Here is an 18,760-nt window from a genome sequence, read left to right on the forward strand (position 1 = left end):
ATGTCCAGTGACCAGAGGAAGAAGTATCCAAAAATGAAGTACCCATGAGATTATTTATTTTTAAAAATGTATTCTTTCATGGGATGTGGCCACGGCTGGCTGCCCTCGAGAAGGTGGTGGCAAGCTGCCAAAAGTGATCTTTGTCAGTGGGAAAAATAGGAGAGAAATGGGCAAAGGAGGGCAGAAAGCCCTCCACCCAGTCTTTATTTCATCCCATTTGGTGGATTTTCTCCCCCTTGTGTGCTACCTTCAGTAACACTGCAGTCAGAAGCTGAACATTCCGAGAGCCGCAGAAAAAGGAACATCCGAGTATTTAATGCTTTTGCAAATCATAAACGGTCCCTCTTCTGCATTCCGGAGTTGGTCTATGATTGATATTATTTGGCGCTTACAGGTATTTAAACAAGGTTAATAAGGATATCGATAAAATTCCAAGTGTTAAGAAATTGAAGTTCCATTAATTGGCTCCAACACCAACCTATCTGTCGTCAATGAAACACTCACCGTGTTGTTCATAAAAGCTTTCAGGCACCTAATAATTTCATGTTGGATTTTGTAGCCCATACTGTAAAGAGAATAACGCAATATTAGCACACGTAAACAGAAGTTGGCGCTGCAAGTAATTGTGCTTTCAATCCTGTGGCCAACTAACTGCAACAGGTCAGCCAGCACAGATAAAGCTGCAAAGATAGCAGCTGTGGAAAAACAAGCACCTGCTGACTTTTCAGGCTTTAGGACCATTCCTCAGGAGCTCAGCATTGACCTTACTGACATCTACACACGTTCCATAGCTTCACATGACCCATCTTTCACTTGTTCCACTAACAACCCCCAATTGCATCGCACCAACTTCCCTTTTGTCATTCAGTTATTCCTGCCTTCTGCCTGATCACAACCTTCCTGAAGTCCCTTCCTCACCTCCCTTTCTTTGCATCTGCACGTGTTTAAAAACTGGTACATCTCCAACCTCTACCCAGTTTTAAAAAGCTATCAACCTCAAACGTTGCATCTGTTTCTCTCTTCACAGATGCTGCCAGGTCTCTTGAGCATTTGCAGCATTTTCATAGCGTCTTTACAGCATAAAAAGAGGCCTTTGGGTCCATTGTGCCTGCGCCAGGCATCAAGTACCTATCTCTTCTACCCCTTTTTCCAGCACTTAGCCTTGTATGCAACGGTGCATCGCTTTTCATTCTGCACGTATGGACCCAGGCCCAGCTAAGGGCCCATGGTTATGAGCCACAGTGAACTGCAGAATTAGTGACGTTTTGCCGATGGTGGCGGAAGAGCTAGTGTCTCGAGGATCAACAGCTGCAAATAGATGGACAAGGTTTGAGAAAAGGATCTGCGTTTCCTTTAAGCACTCAAGGAATGCAATGGGAAACCACCTTGTGCGTTCCTTTCCCTATCATATTGCTCGCTAATGTTGAAAAATGAGAAGTTTTTGAGAGAAACTGATGGAGGAAGTGCAGGGCAGTAAGTCATGGAGAAATGAACAGAGGACCTGCTTTTGGGCAGGTTAGCACTACCTTCGCCCTCCACCATGGGATACTGGGTATCTACTATCAAGAGGCCTGGTAGTTTCCTTTAATCTTTTCCTAACCCAAGGGTTTCTGTTGCAAACTAGATCTGAAGAAGAGATCAACACACTGAACACAGACCAGGGATTGCACTTGGGACCATCCCTCAGTGCCAGAGGATGAGTGCTTTTGCCAAGTCAACCCTTGGTATTTTCAATTTTTGTTCGGATATTTACAACTTTCTAAAGAAGGCAAACAGTTTGAAAAGAGGCAGGGTTTAAAATAAGGCTGTTCTGAGATTGAAGAGCAGACCACTTAAGCACAGTAGTTCGCACTGTTGTTTCCCAGCACCAGGATCCCAGGTTAGATTCCCACTTGGGTCACTGTCGGTGCGCAGTCTGTACGTTCTCCCCACGTCTGCGTGGGTTTCCTCCAGGCACTCCGGTTTCCTCCCACAAGTCCTGAAAGACGTGCTTGTTAGATGAATTGGACATTCTGAACTCTCCCTTTATGTCCCCGAACAGGCGCCGGAGTGTGGCTACTAGGGGATGGTCACAGTAACTTTATTGTACTGTTAATGCAAGACTACCTATGACACTAGTAAAGATTATTATTACTGTTTTTAATGAAGATACTTGATTCAAGGCGATCAAGTCAAGTGAAAAGGAGGTCACTAAATAGTGTGATAACTTTACCTTTGATCCTGCTCATCCTGCAATCCTTTCAATATATTCAATAGCGTTGCTAGCCCCTCAGCACCGAAGTTCTGCACCCAGCTGTTTAAAGAAAAAAACAATTATTTATTTTATGGTTTGCAGCCATTGGAACAACATGAGGCTTTGCTTTGGACAATTCTTGGGTTATGGCTCAGTGGACTTTCCAATGTTACTCAGAGAAATATTTATTCATAGTTCTGATGATCTCTGAAAATAAGCTGAAGGTACCCAATAGCAAGACTTGCTCAGCAGCAGCTGGTTCGGGTAATAGATTAATGTTATTCAATGTCAGTGAAGGGCTAATGTTGACCAAAGGCATTAACACCTTGGTGTTTCCCCGACACCAATGGGTATCACTATGTTCAATAACAACCAAACGTGTATCAGTGCATTTTTAGGTTTACTGTTTTTGCCTTATTATGACCTGAGCGACATAGAAACCAGCTTCAATCATTCCTTACTGTTTCAACTTAGGAACTTAAGTAGATTTTGCAAGTTGTAGTTTTGTGTTGGGGAACAAAAGCTTAACCTGACTGAGCACCAGAAATTGTTAAAAGGCAATCGCTTTTTGCACAGCATTTAGTTTTTCAAAAAAATGGTGTTAGTACAAACAAGCTGAAAACTCCAGAGGATGTGTCTTTTGGTAAAGGTATTACTTTGTATTAGTCTGTGCTGAAGGATGCATTGGACCTTAGGATCAACATGGGGACCAAACCTGCACAGAGTAAAATGTAATCTGTGAATCCCCCTATTCATTTTGTGCCACCCTAAAATCTCCCTCTCCTCCTATTAAGTGTCCCTCAAAATCTATCTCTGTACCAAGTTCTCACTAGGCTGTCCAAATGTCTTCTTTAGCTTGACATATTAATGCCCAATTACACCCGTGAAGTACCATGGGCAGTTTTACTACAGTAAAGTGGCCAGATAAATACAAGTTGCTCTTGTTGCGCCTTACATGTTTTCTATATTACAATATTATCCATACTTCAAAAGTACTTAATTGTCAAGGTTGTGAAAAGTACAAAAGGCTTTTCTTTGACCTGTTATATGTCAAAATCATATTCAATTTTGAATATCTTAACATCATTATTTTGGGTCCATGCCACTACTATACCAGCTAACAGATCATCTTTCTTCACTTTGCTTGTTCTGAAAAAAAAATCAACTGGTTCACCAAAATTAAGCACTGGAGGCGCCTGGGAAACCAAAAAGTAAGCATTAAAGTCCCAGAGTAGTCAGATTAATCAACAGCATGTTTCATATCTCAATGTCACTCTGTGCTGTGAAAGAAGCCAAAAACTGTCTTAAAGAAGTCAGTCTTGGTTTCGTGCACAGCATTTTCATCAGAGTCAGAAGATGGGTGCAATGCCCATTGAAGATACTTGAACACAACCTAGACTGACACAGGCCCAGTCTCTCACTCTCTCCTCATAGGACATTCCGCCACTCCAGGAATCAGTCTGGTGAATCTTCAATAAACCCATTTGCCCTCTTCGACGAGTGAAAAAGTTCACAGAACATTTTCAAAGAAGAGCAGGGGAGTTCTCCCAATATCATAGTCAATGACTAACCCTCACCCAAAATACATTATCTTCTCATTTATCTCATTGGTGCCTGTGTGACTTGGCTGCGCAAACTGATCGCCACATTCACCAACATTATAACAAGAACTATATTACATAAGTATCTAATTGGTAAAACAAATCTTTGGGTTGCAAAGGTTGCGGTGTAAAGAACATGAACAAACACATGGTCAAAGTCTGCATACTGTGCAGAAGTATGTGCTCACTGCAAATCTAAACCAATAGTTATGTCATGGTGAACACTTTATAAAGCACACCCTGAATCATAGACTTTACAAACAAAATATATTTTATAAACTTTACTGAGAAGGAGATTAGCATGAATTAAATAAAATATTTTATGCTCACTTTTCATTTCTTTTTTGAAACTGTCCATATTATTTTGCCGTATTCAAAAGCACAAAAGTTTGCCTGGAAACATTCAGGAGACTAGCGTTTTCAATGGATGATCTAGAGACTGGAATCAGCATTGTTCATGGAATGCAGAAGAAAGAACCTCCCAAAATTTAACTTCTGCCCCTCAAAAAGACAAGAGCAACAGCCATTTTGTAAGGAACTGGCTAAATCCTTATCCGTTTTGTGATTCTCCTTTCGATCCCTGTCCCTGCAACATTGCAATTTTGTTGGTGGAGCCATCCAGAATCTTCTGGAAGAAAGGCTGGTCAGAAGAGCCTCCATTTTTATCTTAGATCTGTTCGGACCTCAAGAACAGCCAGGAGCTGGTTTAGTTATCTTCTCCCTATCAGACCTGCAACGGTTTAAATCTCGGATTGAAGGCGAGGGAGCTGAAACTGGGGAGGGGGAATTCTCAGTATGAAGACCCACATTGTTAAAAGTGATTTACCAGAGAGCAATCTGCAGCCTGCAGGTTCTGGTTGAAGACCACCATTAGATTGCTGGCTACAAAGATCGCTACCTCAACAGCAACGAACCATCTCACGCCTTTTAATCCCTGGTATTTTCAATCCTTTCTATAATCCTACTGTATGTTTGTCTTGTTTGTGTCTGGGTGGAGGATGGGATGGGGAATAGTTATATGAGCAGACCATTGTTCTAGTCTTACATTATATATTTATCTTTTTCCTCGTTATAAATAAAGTTTTTCATTCTTTTTCGCCCCGAGTAGAGTCAACACGTCCTCGACGTGTGGCAGGCTCAGCCTGATACAATTCAAGGTGGCCCACAGGGCGCATCTAACTGTAACCCGTATGAGCAGGTTCTTTGAAAGGGTGGAGGCGTTGTGCGGGAGGGCCCGCAAATCATGGCCACATGTTCTGGGTACATCCGAAGCTTAGGGGATTCTGGCAAGGGTTTGCCGATGTCATGTCCACAGTATTAAAAACAAGGGTGGCACCGAGTCCAGAGGTGGCGAGTTTGAGTGTCAGAAGACCCGGGAGTCCAGGGGGCGAGAGAGGCTGACATTGTGGCCTTTGCCTCCTTGGTAGCCCAGAGACGGATCTTACTGGCATGGAGGGACTTGAGCACCCAAAATCGGGGGTATGGGTTAGCGACATGGCCAGGTTTCTCAGCTTGAGAAGATTAAGTATGCCCTGAGGATCAACGTTAGGGTTTGTCCGGAAGTGGCAGCCGTTTAATCGACTTCCTTGGAGAAAATTAAGCTATCAGCAGAAAAAGATCTCAGGAAATTACACAAAATCTTGGTTAATTCACTTGTGTTGGGACTTAGGGCGGCACGGTAGCACTGTGGTCAGCACTGACTTCACAGCGCAAGGGACCCGGGATCACTTTCCGGCTTGAGTCACTGTCTGTGAGGAGTCTGCACGTTCTCCCCGTGTCTGCATGGGTTTCCTCCGTGTGCTTGGGTTTCGCCCCACAAGTCCAGAAACATGTGCTTGTTAGGTGAATTGGACATTCTGAATTCTCCCTCTCTGTACCCGAACAGGCGCCGGAGTGTGGCGACGAGGGGATTTTCATAGTAACTTCATTGCAGTGTTAAGGTAAGCCTATTTGTGACACTAATAAAGATTATTTATTATCATTTGGGGTCTGTGGGGCTGGAATTTGACCGCGCACCCGCCCAGGGTGTCTTAATAATGTGCGATCACGGACTTCCAGGTGCGGCTATGCAGAGCTAGGTTGCATATTCGGCAGCTCCTGCTTGGAATGGACTTTTGGGCTCTTTTACAGGGCCCCCACGGCATTTGTTTGACATTTCCCGGTGTGGGAAGAAGGCTGCAATATTCCCCCGACAGTGTCCCCCAGGAAGGGTATGTCTCTGGGTTGCTAGACACGGCAGAAACAGTAAAAGATTTGGCTGCAACTGCAGGATAAACAGGGCCTCTTCCAGCATGCAGGCGGGGGAAGGGCAAGCTTAAAGCTGCAAGCTGACCTGAGGGCCTGTATCAAAGGTGAATTCTAGCAGCAGATGGAACAACTGTGAAAAGACCTCATCAAGGCCACTGAAGGGACTTCCAGTTGCGGTGATGCCTAGCTAGCCGCACGCTTCGGCGGCTCCAGCTCCGACGGACCTTCGGGCTCTTTTAAGAGCCCCAACGGGGAATTTTTCGACGACGCAACCAGGTGTGGGGTGTGTGAGAAGGGAGTCCCCCCCAAACGAAGGAGGAAAAAACCGGCGGCGGCGGCTGCAGCGCGAGGAATCGTCGACCAAAGGGTCAGAAAGAGAGAAGTACAAGATGGCGGCGGAGAAAGCGCAGGCGACATGGGGGCCTGAACAGGATGAAATTGTGAGACGGCGCGTGGAGCTGCTGAAGAGGGAGGTGCTGACCCCGTTGCTACAGGCAATTGAGGGGCTCAAGGAGACATTAAAGACCCAGGAGACAGAGCTCCGCGTGGTGGAGCAGAAGGTGACAGATATGGAGGACGAGATCCTGGGCCTGGCGGTTAAGACACAGACGCACGAGGCACTTCATAAAAAGTGTACTGAAAGGATCGAAGCCCTAGAAAATGGAGCGCGAAGGAAGAACCTTCGGATACTGGGTCTCCCTGAGGGTGTGGAAGGAGTGGACTGTGGAGCGTACGCAAGTACGATGCTGAGCTCACTGATGGGTGCTGAGGCCCCTAGGAGGTGGAGTGGGCAAATCAGATTCCGGCGAGAAGACCAAAAGCGGGAGAACCACCCAGGGCGATAATCGTGCGATTTTACCGCCTCAAGGATAGAGAAGAGGTCCTGAGATGGGCTAAAAAGGTGCGGAGTAGCAGATGGGAGAATGCAGTGGTACGGTATACCAGGATTGGAGTGCGGAGGTGGCGAGAAGGAGGGCGAGCTTCAACCGAGCCAAAGAGGTGTTGCATAAAAGGAAGGTGAAGTTCGGGATGCTGCAGCCGGCAAGACTATGGGTCACGTATCAGGAGAGACACCATTATTTCGAGACGGCGGAGGAAGCATGGACCTTCATCAAAGAAGAGAAATTGGATCGGAACTGAGGGACTGATGCTGCAGGAAATGTTATTGTTAATGTTATGGTTGAAGTTAATTGAGAAGTAAATTGGGAAGGGGTAGACATTGGGGAAATGTGGGCGCCGGTGAGGGGGGAAAGACGGGACATAGTTGGAGAATGGAGAAGGGGAGGGGGAGGGGAAAGGGAGCTGCGCCATAAGAGGCGGGTCAGGTAAAGGGATGTTCCCGCGCCAGAAAGAATAAGGCGGGAAGACAGGCGCAAGGCGGATGGGAGTTCCCCACACGGGGGGGTCGAGGAGTGAGCAGGAGTAGCCGGGGTCAGTTGAAGTCAGCTGACTTACGGAAGTAATATGGGGGGAGCAATCATGCTAGAAAGAGATCTAGCGGGGAGGGGGGGGGGGGGGGACAACTGGGTTGCTGCTGCGGAAATCCAAAAGGAAATGGCTGAAGAGTGGGTGGGCGGGGATGGTGTGCGACGCTGGGGGAGCGAGCGGGAGCGCGGAGGCGGGATATGGGACAGGCCTAGAGAAGGTAATGGCTAGTCGACACGGGAGGGGGGCAGGTAGCCCCTTACTGAGGCTGATCACGTGGAACGCGAGAGGCCTGAACGGACCGATAAAGAGGGCCCGAGTGCTCGCGCATTTGAAAGGACTAAGGGCAGACGTGGTTATGCTCCAAGAGACGCACCTAAAGGTGGCGGACCAAGTTAGGCTAAGGAAAGGATGGGTGGGACAGGTGTTCCACTCAGGACTGGACGCAAAGAATAGAGGGGTGGCCATTTTGGTGGGGAAACGGGTAGCATTTGAAGCAAAGAACACCGTAGCAGATAGCGGAGGTAGATATGTAATGGTGAGTGGCAGGCTGGAGGGAATGGAGGTCGTGTTGGTTAATGTGTATGCCCCAAACTGGGACGATGCGGGATTTATGAGACGGATGCTGGGGCGTATACCGGACCTGGAGGTAGGAAACTTGATTTTAGGAGGGGACTTTAATACAGTGCTGGACCCGGGGCTAGATAGATCCAGCTCAAGGACCGGAAGAAGGCCGGCAGCGGCCAAGGTACTTAAGGGGTTTATGGACCAAATGGGGGGAGTGGATCCATGGCGATTTCTTAGACCTAGGGCTAGGGAGTTTTCCTTCTTCTCCCATGTCCATAAAGTGTACTCCCGGATAGATTTTTTTGTTTTGGGAAGGTCGTTGATCTCTAGGGTGGAAGAAGCTGAGTAGTCAGCCATAGCGGTTTCGGATCATGCCCCACATTGGGTGGACCTGGAATTAGGAGAGGAAAGGGAGCAGAGAACACTCTGGCGATTAAATGTGGGACTGATGACGGATGAGGGAGTGTGTGCAAGAGTGCGGGGGTGTATTGAGAGATACCTGGAGGTCAATGACGACGGCGAGGTCCCAGTGGGAGTGGTATGGGAAGCACTAAAAGCAGTGGTCAGAGGAGAGCTGATCTCCATTGGGGCCCACAAAAGGAAAACAGAGGCCAAGGGAAAGATTACTGGGGGAGATTTTAAGGGTGGATAGGGAATTTGCAGAGACCCCGGAGGAGGAATTGTACAGGGAGAGGAGACGACTCCAGACGGAATTTGACCTTCTGACCACCAGAAAGGCAGAGGTACTGTGGAGGAAGGCACAGGGGAGGAGGTATGAATATGGGGAAAAGGCTAGTCGCCTGTTAGCTCATCAATTGCGAAAGAGGGCAGCAGCGAGGGAGATGGGAGGAATTAGAGACGAAAGGGGAGACACGGTGCGAAGGGCAGGAAAGATAAATGAGGTGTTCAAGACCTTCTATGAGGAACTGTATAGGTCTCAACCCCCAGAGGGAGAGGAGGGGATGCGGCAGTTCCTAGACCAATTGAGGTTCCCGAAAGTGGAGGAGCGGGGGGTGGTAGGCCTGGGGGCACCGATTGGGGTGGACGAGGTTATTAAGGGACTGGGAAGCATGCAAGCAGGGAAGGCCCCAGGACCAGACGGGTTCCCGGTGGAGTATTACAGAAAATATGTGGACTTGTTGGCCCCGTTGATGGTGAGGACGTTCAATGAGGCCAGGAAAGGGGGGACTCTACCCCCGACGATGTCGGAGGCGACGATATCGTTAATTTTGAAGAGGGATAAAGATCCGTTGCAGTGCGGGTCCTATAGACCCATTTCATTATTGAACGTGGACGCCAAATTGTTGGCAAAGGTACTGGCATCGAGGATAGAGGACTGTGTCCCGGGGGTGGTGCACGAAGACCAGACAGGGTTCGTAAAAGGGAGACAACTGAATGTTAACGTGCGACGACTATTAGGGGTGATAATGATGCCCCCAGTGGAGGGGGAGGCAGAGATAGTGGCGGCAATGGACGCAGAGAAGGCATTTGATAGGGTGGAGTGGGAGTATTTATGGGAAGTGTTAAGGAGGTTTGGGAACGGGTTTATTAGCTGGGTTAGACTTCTTTATGGGGCTCCAACGGCAAGCGTAGTTACAGGTCGACATAGATCGGAGTATTTCCGACTATATAGGGGAACAAGACAGGGATGCCCGCTGTCTCCATTGTTGTTCGCGTTGGCAATTGAACCTCTGGCCATGGCGTTGAGACACTCCAGGAAATGGAGAGGGGTGATTAGAGGGGGAGAAGAACACAGAGTCTCGTTATACGCGGATGACCTATTGTTATACGTGTCGGACCCAGCGGGGGGGATGATAGAGGTTATGCGAATTTTGAGGGGGTTCGGGGATTTCTCGGGGTATAGGCTAAACATGGGGAAGAGTGAATTATTTGTGATACATCCAGGGGACCAGAGTAGAGAGATAGAAGGCTTGCCTCTAAGGAAAGTGGAAAGAAACTTCCGATACCTGGGGATTCGGATCGCTAGGAGCTGGGGAACCTTGCACAGACTTAATCTGACACGGTTGGTAGAACAAATGGAGGAGGACTTCAAGAGGTGGGACATGCAGCCTCTATCGCTGGAGGGCAGGGTGCAAGCAATTAAGATGATGGTCCTCCCCTAGGTTCTTATTTGTATTTCAATGTCTCCCTATACTAATCACCAAGACCTTTTTTAATAAAATAGACAGGAGCATCACGAGCTTTGTGTGGGCAGGGAAAGTTCCGAGAGTAAGGAGGGGGTTCCTTCAGCGTAGTAGGGACAGAGGAGGATTGGCACTACCGAACTTGGGCGATTACTATTGGGCCGCCAACGTGGCAATGATACGTAAATGGATGATGGAGGGTGAGGGAGCGGCGTGGAAAAGACTGGAGAGAAAGTCCTGTAAAGGGACGAGTTTAGAGGCGCAGGTGACGGCGCCGCTACCGATCTCACCTAAAAAGTTTACCACGAACCCGGTGGTGGCGGCAACATTGAATATCTGGGGACAGTGGAGGCGACAGAGAGGGGTGCGGGGAGCCCTGGTGGGGTCCCCAATCAGGAACAACCATAGGTTCGCCCCAGGAAGAATGGATGGAGGATTTCAGAGCTGGTACCAGTTGGGAATTAGGAGGGTGGGAAATTTATTTATAGATGGGACTTTTGCGAGCTTGGGAGCATTGGAGGAAAAGTATAAGTTGCCCCGGGGAAATTTCTTGCGATATATGCAGGTGAGGGCATTTACTAGACAACAGGTGAGGGAATTTCCGTTGCTCCCGACACAGGGGATACAGGACAGGGTGCTTTCAGGGGTGTGGGTCGGAGAGGGCAAGGTGTCAGAGATTTACCGAGAGATGAGGGAAGAGGGGGAGGAGTCAATGGGCGAACTAAAAGGAAAGTGGGAAGAAGAACTAGGGGAGGAGATAGAGGAGGCTATGTGGGCTGATGCCCTAAGCAGGGTAAATTCCTCTTCCTCATGCGCCAGGCTTAGCCTGATTCAATTTAAGGTGCTACATAGAGCACACATAATGGGAGCAAGATTGAGCAGGTTCTTTGGAGTGGAGGACAAATGTGGGAGGTGTGGCGGGAGCCCGGCAAACCACGCACATATGTTTTGGGCGTGCCCAGCACTGGAAGGGAGTGACGGGAGTGATTTCGCAGGTGGTGAAGGCCCGGGTCAAACCAGGCTGGGGGTTAGCTCTATTTGGAGTTGCGGAAGAGCCGGGAGTGCAGGAGGCGAAAGAGGCCGATGTCGTGGCCTTTGCGTCCCTAGTAGCCCGGCACAGGATTCTACTCATGTGGAAGGAGGCGAAACCCCCCGGACTGGAGGCCTGGGTAAATTATATGGCGGGGTTCATTAAACTGGAGCAGATAAAGTTTGCCCTGAGAGGATTGGCTCAAGGGTTCACCAGGCGGTGGCAGCCATTTCTCGACTACCTAGGGGAACGTTAGAGGGAAGACAGATGACCAGCAGCAGCAACCCGGGGGGGGGGGGGAGAGAAAGGGGGGGTTTAGTTGAGTTTAGGTCAAAGATAAAGGGGTTTTGTTACTTGTGTATTGTTAAAAAATTCTGTATTGTTATTGTTGCGTTTGCTTTGTAAGAGGGGAAAAATTGTTGTTTGGGGAAAAAATTTCAATAAAACATATTTTTAAAAAAATAATAATAATGTGCGATCACCATTATCTTCAAGTTCCCCACCATGTCACATGCTACATCAACTAAACACCTTGCCGTTCCTTCACTGTCGCTAGGTCAAATACCTGGAATTCCCTTCCTAACAGCATTATGGACGAACCTCAATGGTTCAAGAAGGTGGCTCAGCACCCCCTTCTCAAGGACAATTAGACATGTGCAATGAATGATGGCCTTGCGACCATACCTACATCCCTTGAATGAATCGAAAAGTTTGTGAAAGCATGGGCATTGTTTGCTCAAATAACATAATATGGCTGTTACTCTAGTTTAATAACAGAACCTTAATTCCATCTCTTCAACATATATGAAGCTAATTAGAAACGCCCATTGAGATTAGGCATTCTACCAGTGCCCTATCAAAGTCAGCATTTCAATTGAGACCTCCCATAAGCTGCTACGGGCAGACATGGGTTATTTTTAATGGATATCTCAGATGTCATACTGGATCTGACAGTCAGCAAAATTGTTCAATAACTTAACGATCCATATTGGTGGAATCCTGCTGTTTTCATTACCTGACTGGGTTATTGCTGAGAGAAACACGCAAGGACTCCAAACAACTTAGCAGCTGATTCTCCCGTACTCCCGACTTCAATTCTTGGATGTACATCAATGCTGATCTGGAACTTTCTTTCTGATTTTGCCCCTAAGAGAAAAGTGAATTTCACATGAGAAAGACTTCATTCAGATTGAACAACCGAGGGAGATAGAATTTAACAAACAGCAAGTTAGGATTGAGTTAGAAGAGAGCTATTCATTTTGTAATAAAAACTTACTAAGAATTTTAAACTCCAAATTCCAAATCTTCTTTATAAAATAATTACTATGTTAACTAAACAGTCAGTGATTCTTCCTTTACAATATCCACGAAGCGAGTTAGCTGCTGCATTGAGGGCAAGAAACAACCTGTACTGAATTTCCCAGTACAAGCAGCTGTCCTTTCCAAATTATCTTCCCAAGGAGGACATTTTGGTGTTCAAAATTAGCAAGATTAATCCTGGACAATGCTATAATTCCCCTCTAGTATGGCACCAATTCATTCCGAAAGCACAACATATTAGATTCAGGTTGAGGCTGGGGAGAGAAGGACCATTAGTAATAGCGACCTTATCATCTACACACCAAACCCTAGAATTGACTCCCTAATGCTGTTGATTGCCTTCCTAGCTCCCTCTCATTTGAGGTCGTCCTCGAAGCCCATCAATTGACCAAAGAGTCACCCGTAACATCTCCTGCTTTGGCTCAACATACGTTTTTGTTTGATCTGTGAAGCACTTTGGGATGTTGTCCGATGTTCAAACTGTCAATAAATGCACATCATCATATCCTACAGGCAGATATCAATCAACTATTATGGCAGCCAATGTAATAAGATCTTCCGCGAATCTATTAACTGTTAATCCGTGTGCAGGACTAATAGGTCATAAAATTATAATGAAGTTACGTTCTGTGGCAACATCCCCTGAAATGCATATAAGTCACAAGCTTACACATGTTTGGAGTGCAGCTGGTACCAAGTGTAATTACTGCAAGTCAGGGGAGTAAGGGAGGAGGAGAGCAGCTCTTTCCTTTTTCCTATCTTTCCCAGCCTCCAGGAGTTGAAAAGCTGCACGAAAGGGCTAAAGTTTGAAAAACTAAATCAAAGAGTGACACCTTAGAAGATACACAAGTTAATTGTTTGGTGACAAAACTGCTGTTAGGGAGTGTCCTTACTTAGCTGAAAGTTAGAAAAATGCATTATTTTTAGAAGAAGTTGCTACTTAGATTGAAGAAAGAAACACAAGCAATCTGGAAGTAAATTTAAGTCAAGGCTGGGTGAAATAAAATTATATAAGTAAACCAAGGTAAAATAAAGTTAACATAAGGGGGGGTAAACTGAAGCCATGACAAGACAGCTTGGTCATGTGGAATGCATGTCCTGTAATGTGTGGGAAGTCGTGAATGCTGCCGGCGTCCTAGACAACCACATGTGTAAGAAGTGTCACCAGCTGCAGAAACCGGAGCTCCAGGTTTCAGAGCTCAAGGGTCAGATAGAGTCACTGTGGCACATCTGCGAGGCTGAGAGCTACGTGGATAACATGTATTGAGAGGTGGTCACACCGCAGTTTAGGAACCGAGGGGCAGAAATGGAATGGATACCCACCAGGAAGTCGAAGAGAACTAAACAGGTAATGCAGGAGTCCTCTGGGATCCTTCTCACCAATCAATTTTCCATTTTGGATACTGGTGAGGACATTGGTTCCTCAGAGGAGTGCGGCCAGAGCCAGGTTTCCGGTATCATAGGATGATCTGGTGTACAGGAAGCAGGGGAAAGATGGAAAAAAGAGCAGTAATGATAGGGGATTCATCAGTTGTGGGAACAGATAGGCGATTGTGTGGCCTTAGATGTGACTTCAGGATGGTATGTTGCCTCCTTGGTGCCAGGGTCAAGGACATCATGGAGCAGTTGCAGGACATTGTTCTGGAAGATGGTGATCAGCCAGAGGTCATGGTCCACATTGATACCAATGACTTAGGCAGGAAAGGCGATAAGGTCCTGAAAGTAGATTTCAGGGAGCTAGTAAGGAGATTGAAAAACAGTACCTCTAAAGTAGTAATCTCAGCGTTACACCAAGTCTACATCGATTTAGAGAGGAGAATTTTACAATCGAACATGTGGCAGGAAAGTTGGTGTCGGAGGAGGCTACAGATTTAAGAGGCATTTGGACCAGTTTTGGGGAATGTGGGGCCTGTACAAGCCCGATAGTCTACAACTGAACAGGACTGGGACAAACATCCTCGCCGAGAGATTTGCTGGTGCTGTTGGGGAGGGTTTAAACTAGATTGGCAGGAAGTGGGAACCAGAGGGCAAATTCAGAGCAGGAAATGGGAGATGGAAAATTAGCTAAGCCACTCTGGAAAACAGATGAAGCACAAGTTTAAAAGTGTAGAACACAGGAGTATGGCAGTGTTATGAGATATATATGTAAATGCAAGGAGCATAGCAAATAAAGCAAATGAGTGGAGGATGCAGATAGATACATGGCAGCATAATATCATCACTATAATAGAAAGTTTGCTCAAAGGAGGCCAAAAAAGGTAGCAAAAAATGAAAGCAAACTTTGCAAAGCTGAGGTGCACTAGTGAAAGTGTACTGGATACAGCCACTAGAAGGGAAAACCGTGTCAAATCAGTGGTTGGCATTCAAAATTGACACTCTACGGGCACAGCGTAGTCATGTCCCCACAAAGAATAAGGGTGGTATTGCCAAATCTAAAGAACACTGGTTATCCAGAAGCAGACAGGGAAAGAAAAAGCAGAAAAATAAAGCTTCTGACAGTCACAAAGAGGTTTAATATAGTAGAAAATCTACAGGAGCATATAAAGTACAGGGATGAAGTAAAAACAGAAATTACGAAAGCGAAGAAAAATTAGGAAAGCAAAGAGAGGATATGGCAGATAAAATCAAAGAAAACCCAAAGATGTTTTACCAGTGCATTAGGAGCAAGAGAATAACTGAGGGAACGATATGGCTTATCAGAGGTGCGCATGGTAACTTAGAATCATAGAATCCCTTTAGTGCAGGAGGCCATTTGGTCCGTAAATCTGCACCGGTCCCTGCTCCGGTAGAGCACCCCACCTAGACCCATTCCCCTGCCCTATTCCCATATCTCCACCTAGCCTGTGGGCAGTATAGAGGCAATATTAGCATGGCCAATCCATCTGACAAAGAACAAAGAAATGTACAGCACAGGAACAGGCCCTTCGGCCCTCCAAGCCCGTGCCGACCATGCTGCCCGACTAAACTACAATCTTCTACACTTCCTGGGTCCGTATCCCTCTATTCCCATCCTATTCATGTATTTGTCAAGATGCCCCTTAAATGTCACTATCGTCCCTGCTTCCACCACCTCCTCCGGTAGCGAGTTCCAGGCACCCACTACCCTCTGCGTAAAAAACTTGCCTCGTACATCTACTCTTAAACCTTGCCCCTCTCACCTTAAACCTATGCCCCCTAGTAATTGATCCCTCTACCCCGGGGAAAAGCCTCTGACTATCCACTCTGTCTATGCCCCTCATAATTTTGTAGACCTCTATCAGGTCGCCCCTCAACCTCTGTCGTTCCAGTGAGAACAAACCGAGTTTATACAACCGCTCCCCATAGCTAATGCCCTCCATACCAGGCAACATTCTGGTAAATCTCTTCTGCAGCCTCTCTAAAGCCTCCACATCCTTCTGGTAGTGTGGCGACCAGAATTGAAACCTATACTCCAAGTGTGGCCTAACTAAGGTTCTATACAGCTGCAACATGACTTGCCAATTCTTATACTCAATGCCCCGGACTATGAAGGCACGCATGCCGTATGCCTTCTTGACTACCTTCTCCACCTGTCTTGCCCCTTTCAGTGACCTGTGGACTTGTACACCTAGATCTCTCTGACTTCCAATACTCTTGAGGGTTCTACCGTTCACTGTATAGTCCCTACCTGCATTAGACCTTCCAAAATGCATTACACATCTGACCTACACATCTTTGGTCTGTGTCTTGGAGCACCAGGAAGAAACCCATGCAGACATGGGGATAATGTGCAAACTCCACAGACACTCACCGAAGGTCAGAATCAAACCCAGTTGTTGGCGCTGTGAGGCACCAGTGTTAACCGTGCCGCCTTATGCGGTGATGCAGATGTGGGCAGGTTCTCAATGAACACTTTGTCCCTTTTTTCGCTAAGGGAACTGGAGTAGCGCCGCTTGAAGGGGCTCGGCCCGTTAAAGGATATTCTTGGAGGGAAGGGTCATGTGACCCACTAGTCCAATCAAGGAGAAAGTTGGGAATTCACTTTTTTATAAGTTAACTGATGGAGCCAATTCTTGAAGTTATTACAGAGACTTTCTAGTTAAAGAGGAGCGTGACATTTTAGATACAATGAGCATGAGAGAGGAACTGACATCTTTGAAGGTAACCAGGGCCGGATTACTTGTATCCCAGACTATTAAAGGAAGCACAGAAAGGAACAGCAGATACTCAGAGGATCATTTTCCAATCTTCACTTGATACAGGTGAGTTACCAGGTGACTGGAGGTCGGCAAATATCGTACCATTATTTTTACAAGAGTGTGAGGGACAGGCCAAATAATTATGAGCTGTGCGGCTGTGGGAGAATTATTGGAATCAATTCCAATAATTGATCCAGGATAAACTGTCACTTAGAAAGGCAGCAATCAAACAGGGATAGTTAGCATAGTTTTGTAAGGGGAAAATACTGTCTTACATAAGAACTAGGAGCAGGAGTAGGCCACCTGGCCCCTCGAGCCTGCTCCGCCATTCAATGAGATCATGGATGATCTTTTGTGGACTCAGCTCCACTTTCCGGCCCAAACACCAGAACCCTTAATCCCTTTATTCTTCAAAAAACTATCTATCTTTATCTTTTTTTTAAAAATATGTTTTATTTAAATTTTTTTCTCAAACAACAATTTTTCCCCTCTTACAAAGTATCTTTATCTTAAAAACATTTAATGAAGGAGCCTCTACTGCTTCACTGGGCAAGGAATTCCATAGATTCACAACCCTTTGGGTAAAGAAGTTCCTCCTAAACTCAGTCCTAAATCTACTTCCCCTTATTTTGAGGCTTTGCCCCCTCGTTCTGTTTTCACCCACCAGTGAAAACAACCTGCCCGCATCTATCCTATCTATTCCCTTCATAATTTTATATGTTTCTATAAGATCCCCCCTCATTCTTCTAAATTCTAACGAGTACAGTCCCAGTCTACTCAACCTCTCCTCGTAATCCAACCCCTTCAGCTGTGGGATGAACCTAATGAATCTCCTCTGCACACCCTCCAGTGCCAGTACGTCCTTTCTCAAGGAAGGAGACCAAAACTGAACACACTACTCCAGGTGTGGCCTCACTAACACCTTATACAATTGCAGCATAACCTCCCTAGTCTTAAACTCCATCCCTCGAGCAATGGAGGACAAAATTCCATTTGCCTTCTTAATCACCTGTTGCACCTGTAAACCAACTTTTTGTGACTCATGCACTAGCACACCCAGGTCTCTCTGCACAGCAGCATGTTTTAATAGTTAATCATTTAAATAATAATCCCTTTTGCTGTTATTCCTACCAAAATGGATCACCTCACATTTGTCAACATTGTATTCCATCTGCCAAACCCTAGCCCATTCACAGCCTATCCAAATCCCTCTGCTGACTTTCAGTAACCTCTGTACTTTTTGCTTTCCCACTCATCTTAGTGTCGTCTGCAAACTTGGACACATTGCCCTTGGTCCCCAACTCCAAATCATCTATGTAAATTGTGAATAATTGTGGGCCCAACACTGATCCCGGGGGGACACCACTCGCTACTGATTGCCAACCAGAGAATCACCCATTAATCCCCACTCTTTGCTTTCTATTAATTACATTTTTTGAGGAAGCAACAAGTATTGCTGAGGGTAGGTGTTATCTGCAAGGATTTCAGTCAGGCATGTGACAAGGTCCACATGGCAGACAGGGCGAAAAGTGTAATCCATGGGATACGGGGAAGGTGGCGAGTTGGATCCAACGTTGGCTAAGCAACAAGAAACAAAGGGCAATGTTTAATGAATGTTTTTACAACTGAAAAGCAGTTTCCACAGGGCTCAGTGTTGGGGCCTTCCTGATTGTTGTATACATTAATGATTTGGACTTAAATGTGGGAGACATGATTGGGAAATCTGCTGATGACACAAATATTGGTCATAATAATAATAATCTTTATTGTCACATTAACACTGCAGCAAAGTTAACATAAAAAGCCCCTAGACGCCACATTCCGGTGCCTGTTCGGGTACACAGAGGGAGAATTCAGAATGTCCAATTCACCTAACAGCACGTCTTACATAGATACATGGAAGATAGGAGGAGGCCTTTTGGCCCTTCGAGCCTGCTCCGTCATTCGTCACGATCATGGCTGATCATCCAACTCAATAGCCTAATTCTGCTTTCACCCCACAGCCTTTGATCCCATTCTCCCCAAGTGCTATATCC

At 46.4% G+C, this 18,760-nt stretch overlaps 1 protein-coding gene across 3 annotated transcripts in view; it reads right to left on the reverse strand.

Annotated features, from left to right (window-relative positions):
• LOC140427204 (protein diaphanous homolog 1-like) overlaps nucleotides 1–18,760 on the reverse strand; it is a 464,569-nt gene that overhangs the window by 314,766 nt on the left and 131,043 nt on the right. For all 3 annotated transcript variants that reach the window (XM_072512804.1, XM_072512803.1, XM_072512805.1), the window contains 3 exons: nucleotides 12,263–12,393; nucleotides 2,213–2,293; nucleotides 505–565 (listed from right to left, as the gene is read on the reverse strand). In XM_072512804.1, the coding sequence (XP_072368905.1) occupies nucleotides 505–565; nucleotides 2,213–2,293; nucleotides 12,263–12,393 (273 nt within the window). The remainder of the gene's footprint in view (nucleotides 1–504; nucleotides 566–2,212; nucleotides 2,294–12,262; nucleotides 12,394–18,760) is intronic.

Source organism: Scyliorhinus torazame, chromosome 7, assembly GCF_047496885.1.
Source record: "Scyliorhinus torazame isolate Kashiwa2021f chromosome 7, sScyTor2.1, whole genome shotgun sequence".
Taxonomy (NCBI): Eukaryota; Metazoa; Chordata; class Chondrichthyes; order Carcharhiniformes; family Scyliorhinidae; genus Scyliorhinus; species Scyliorhinus torazame.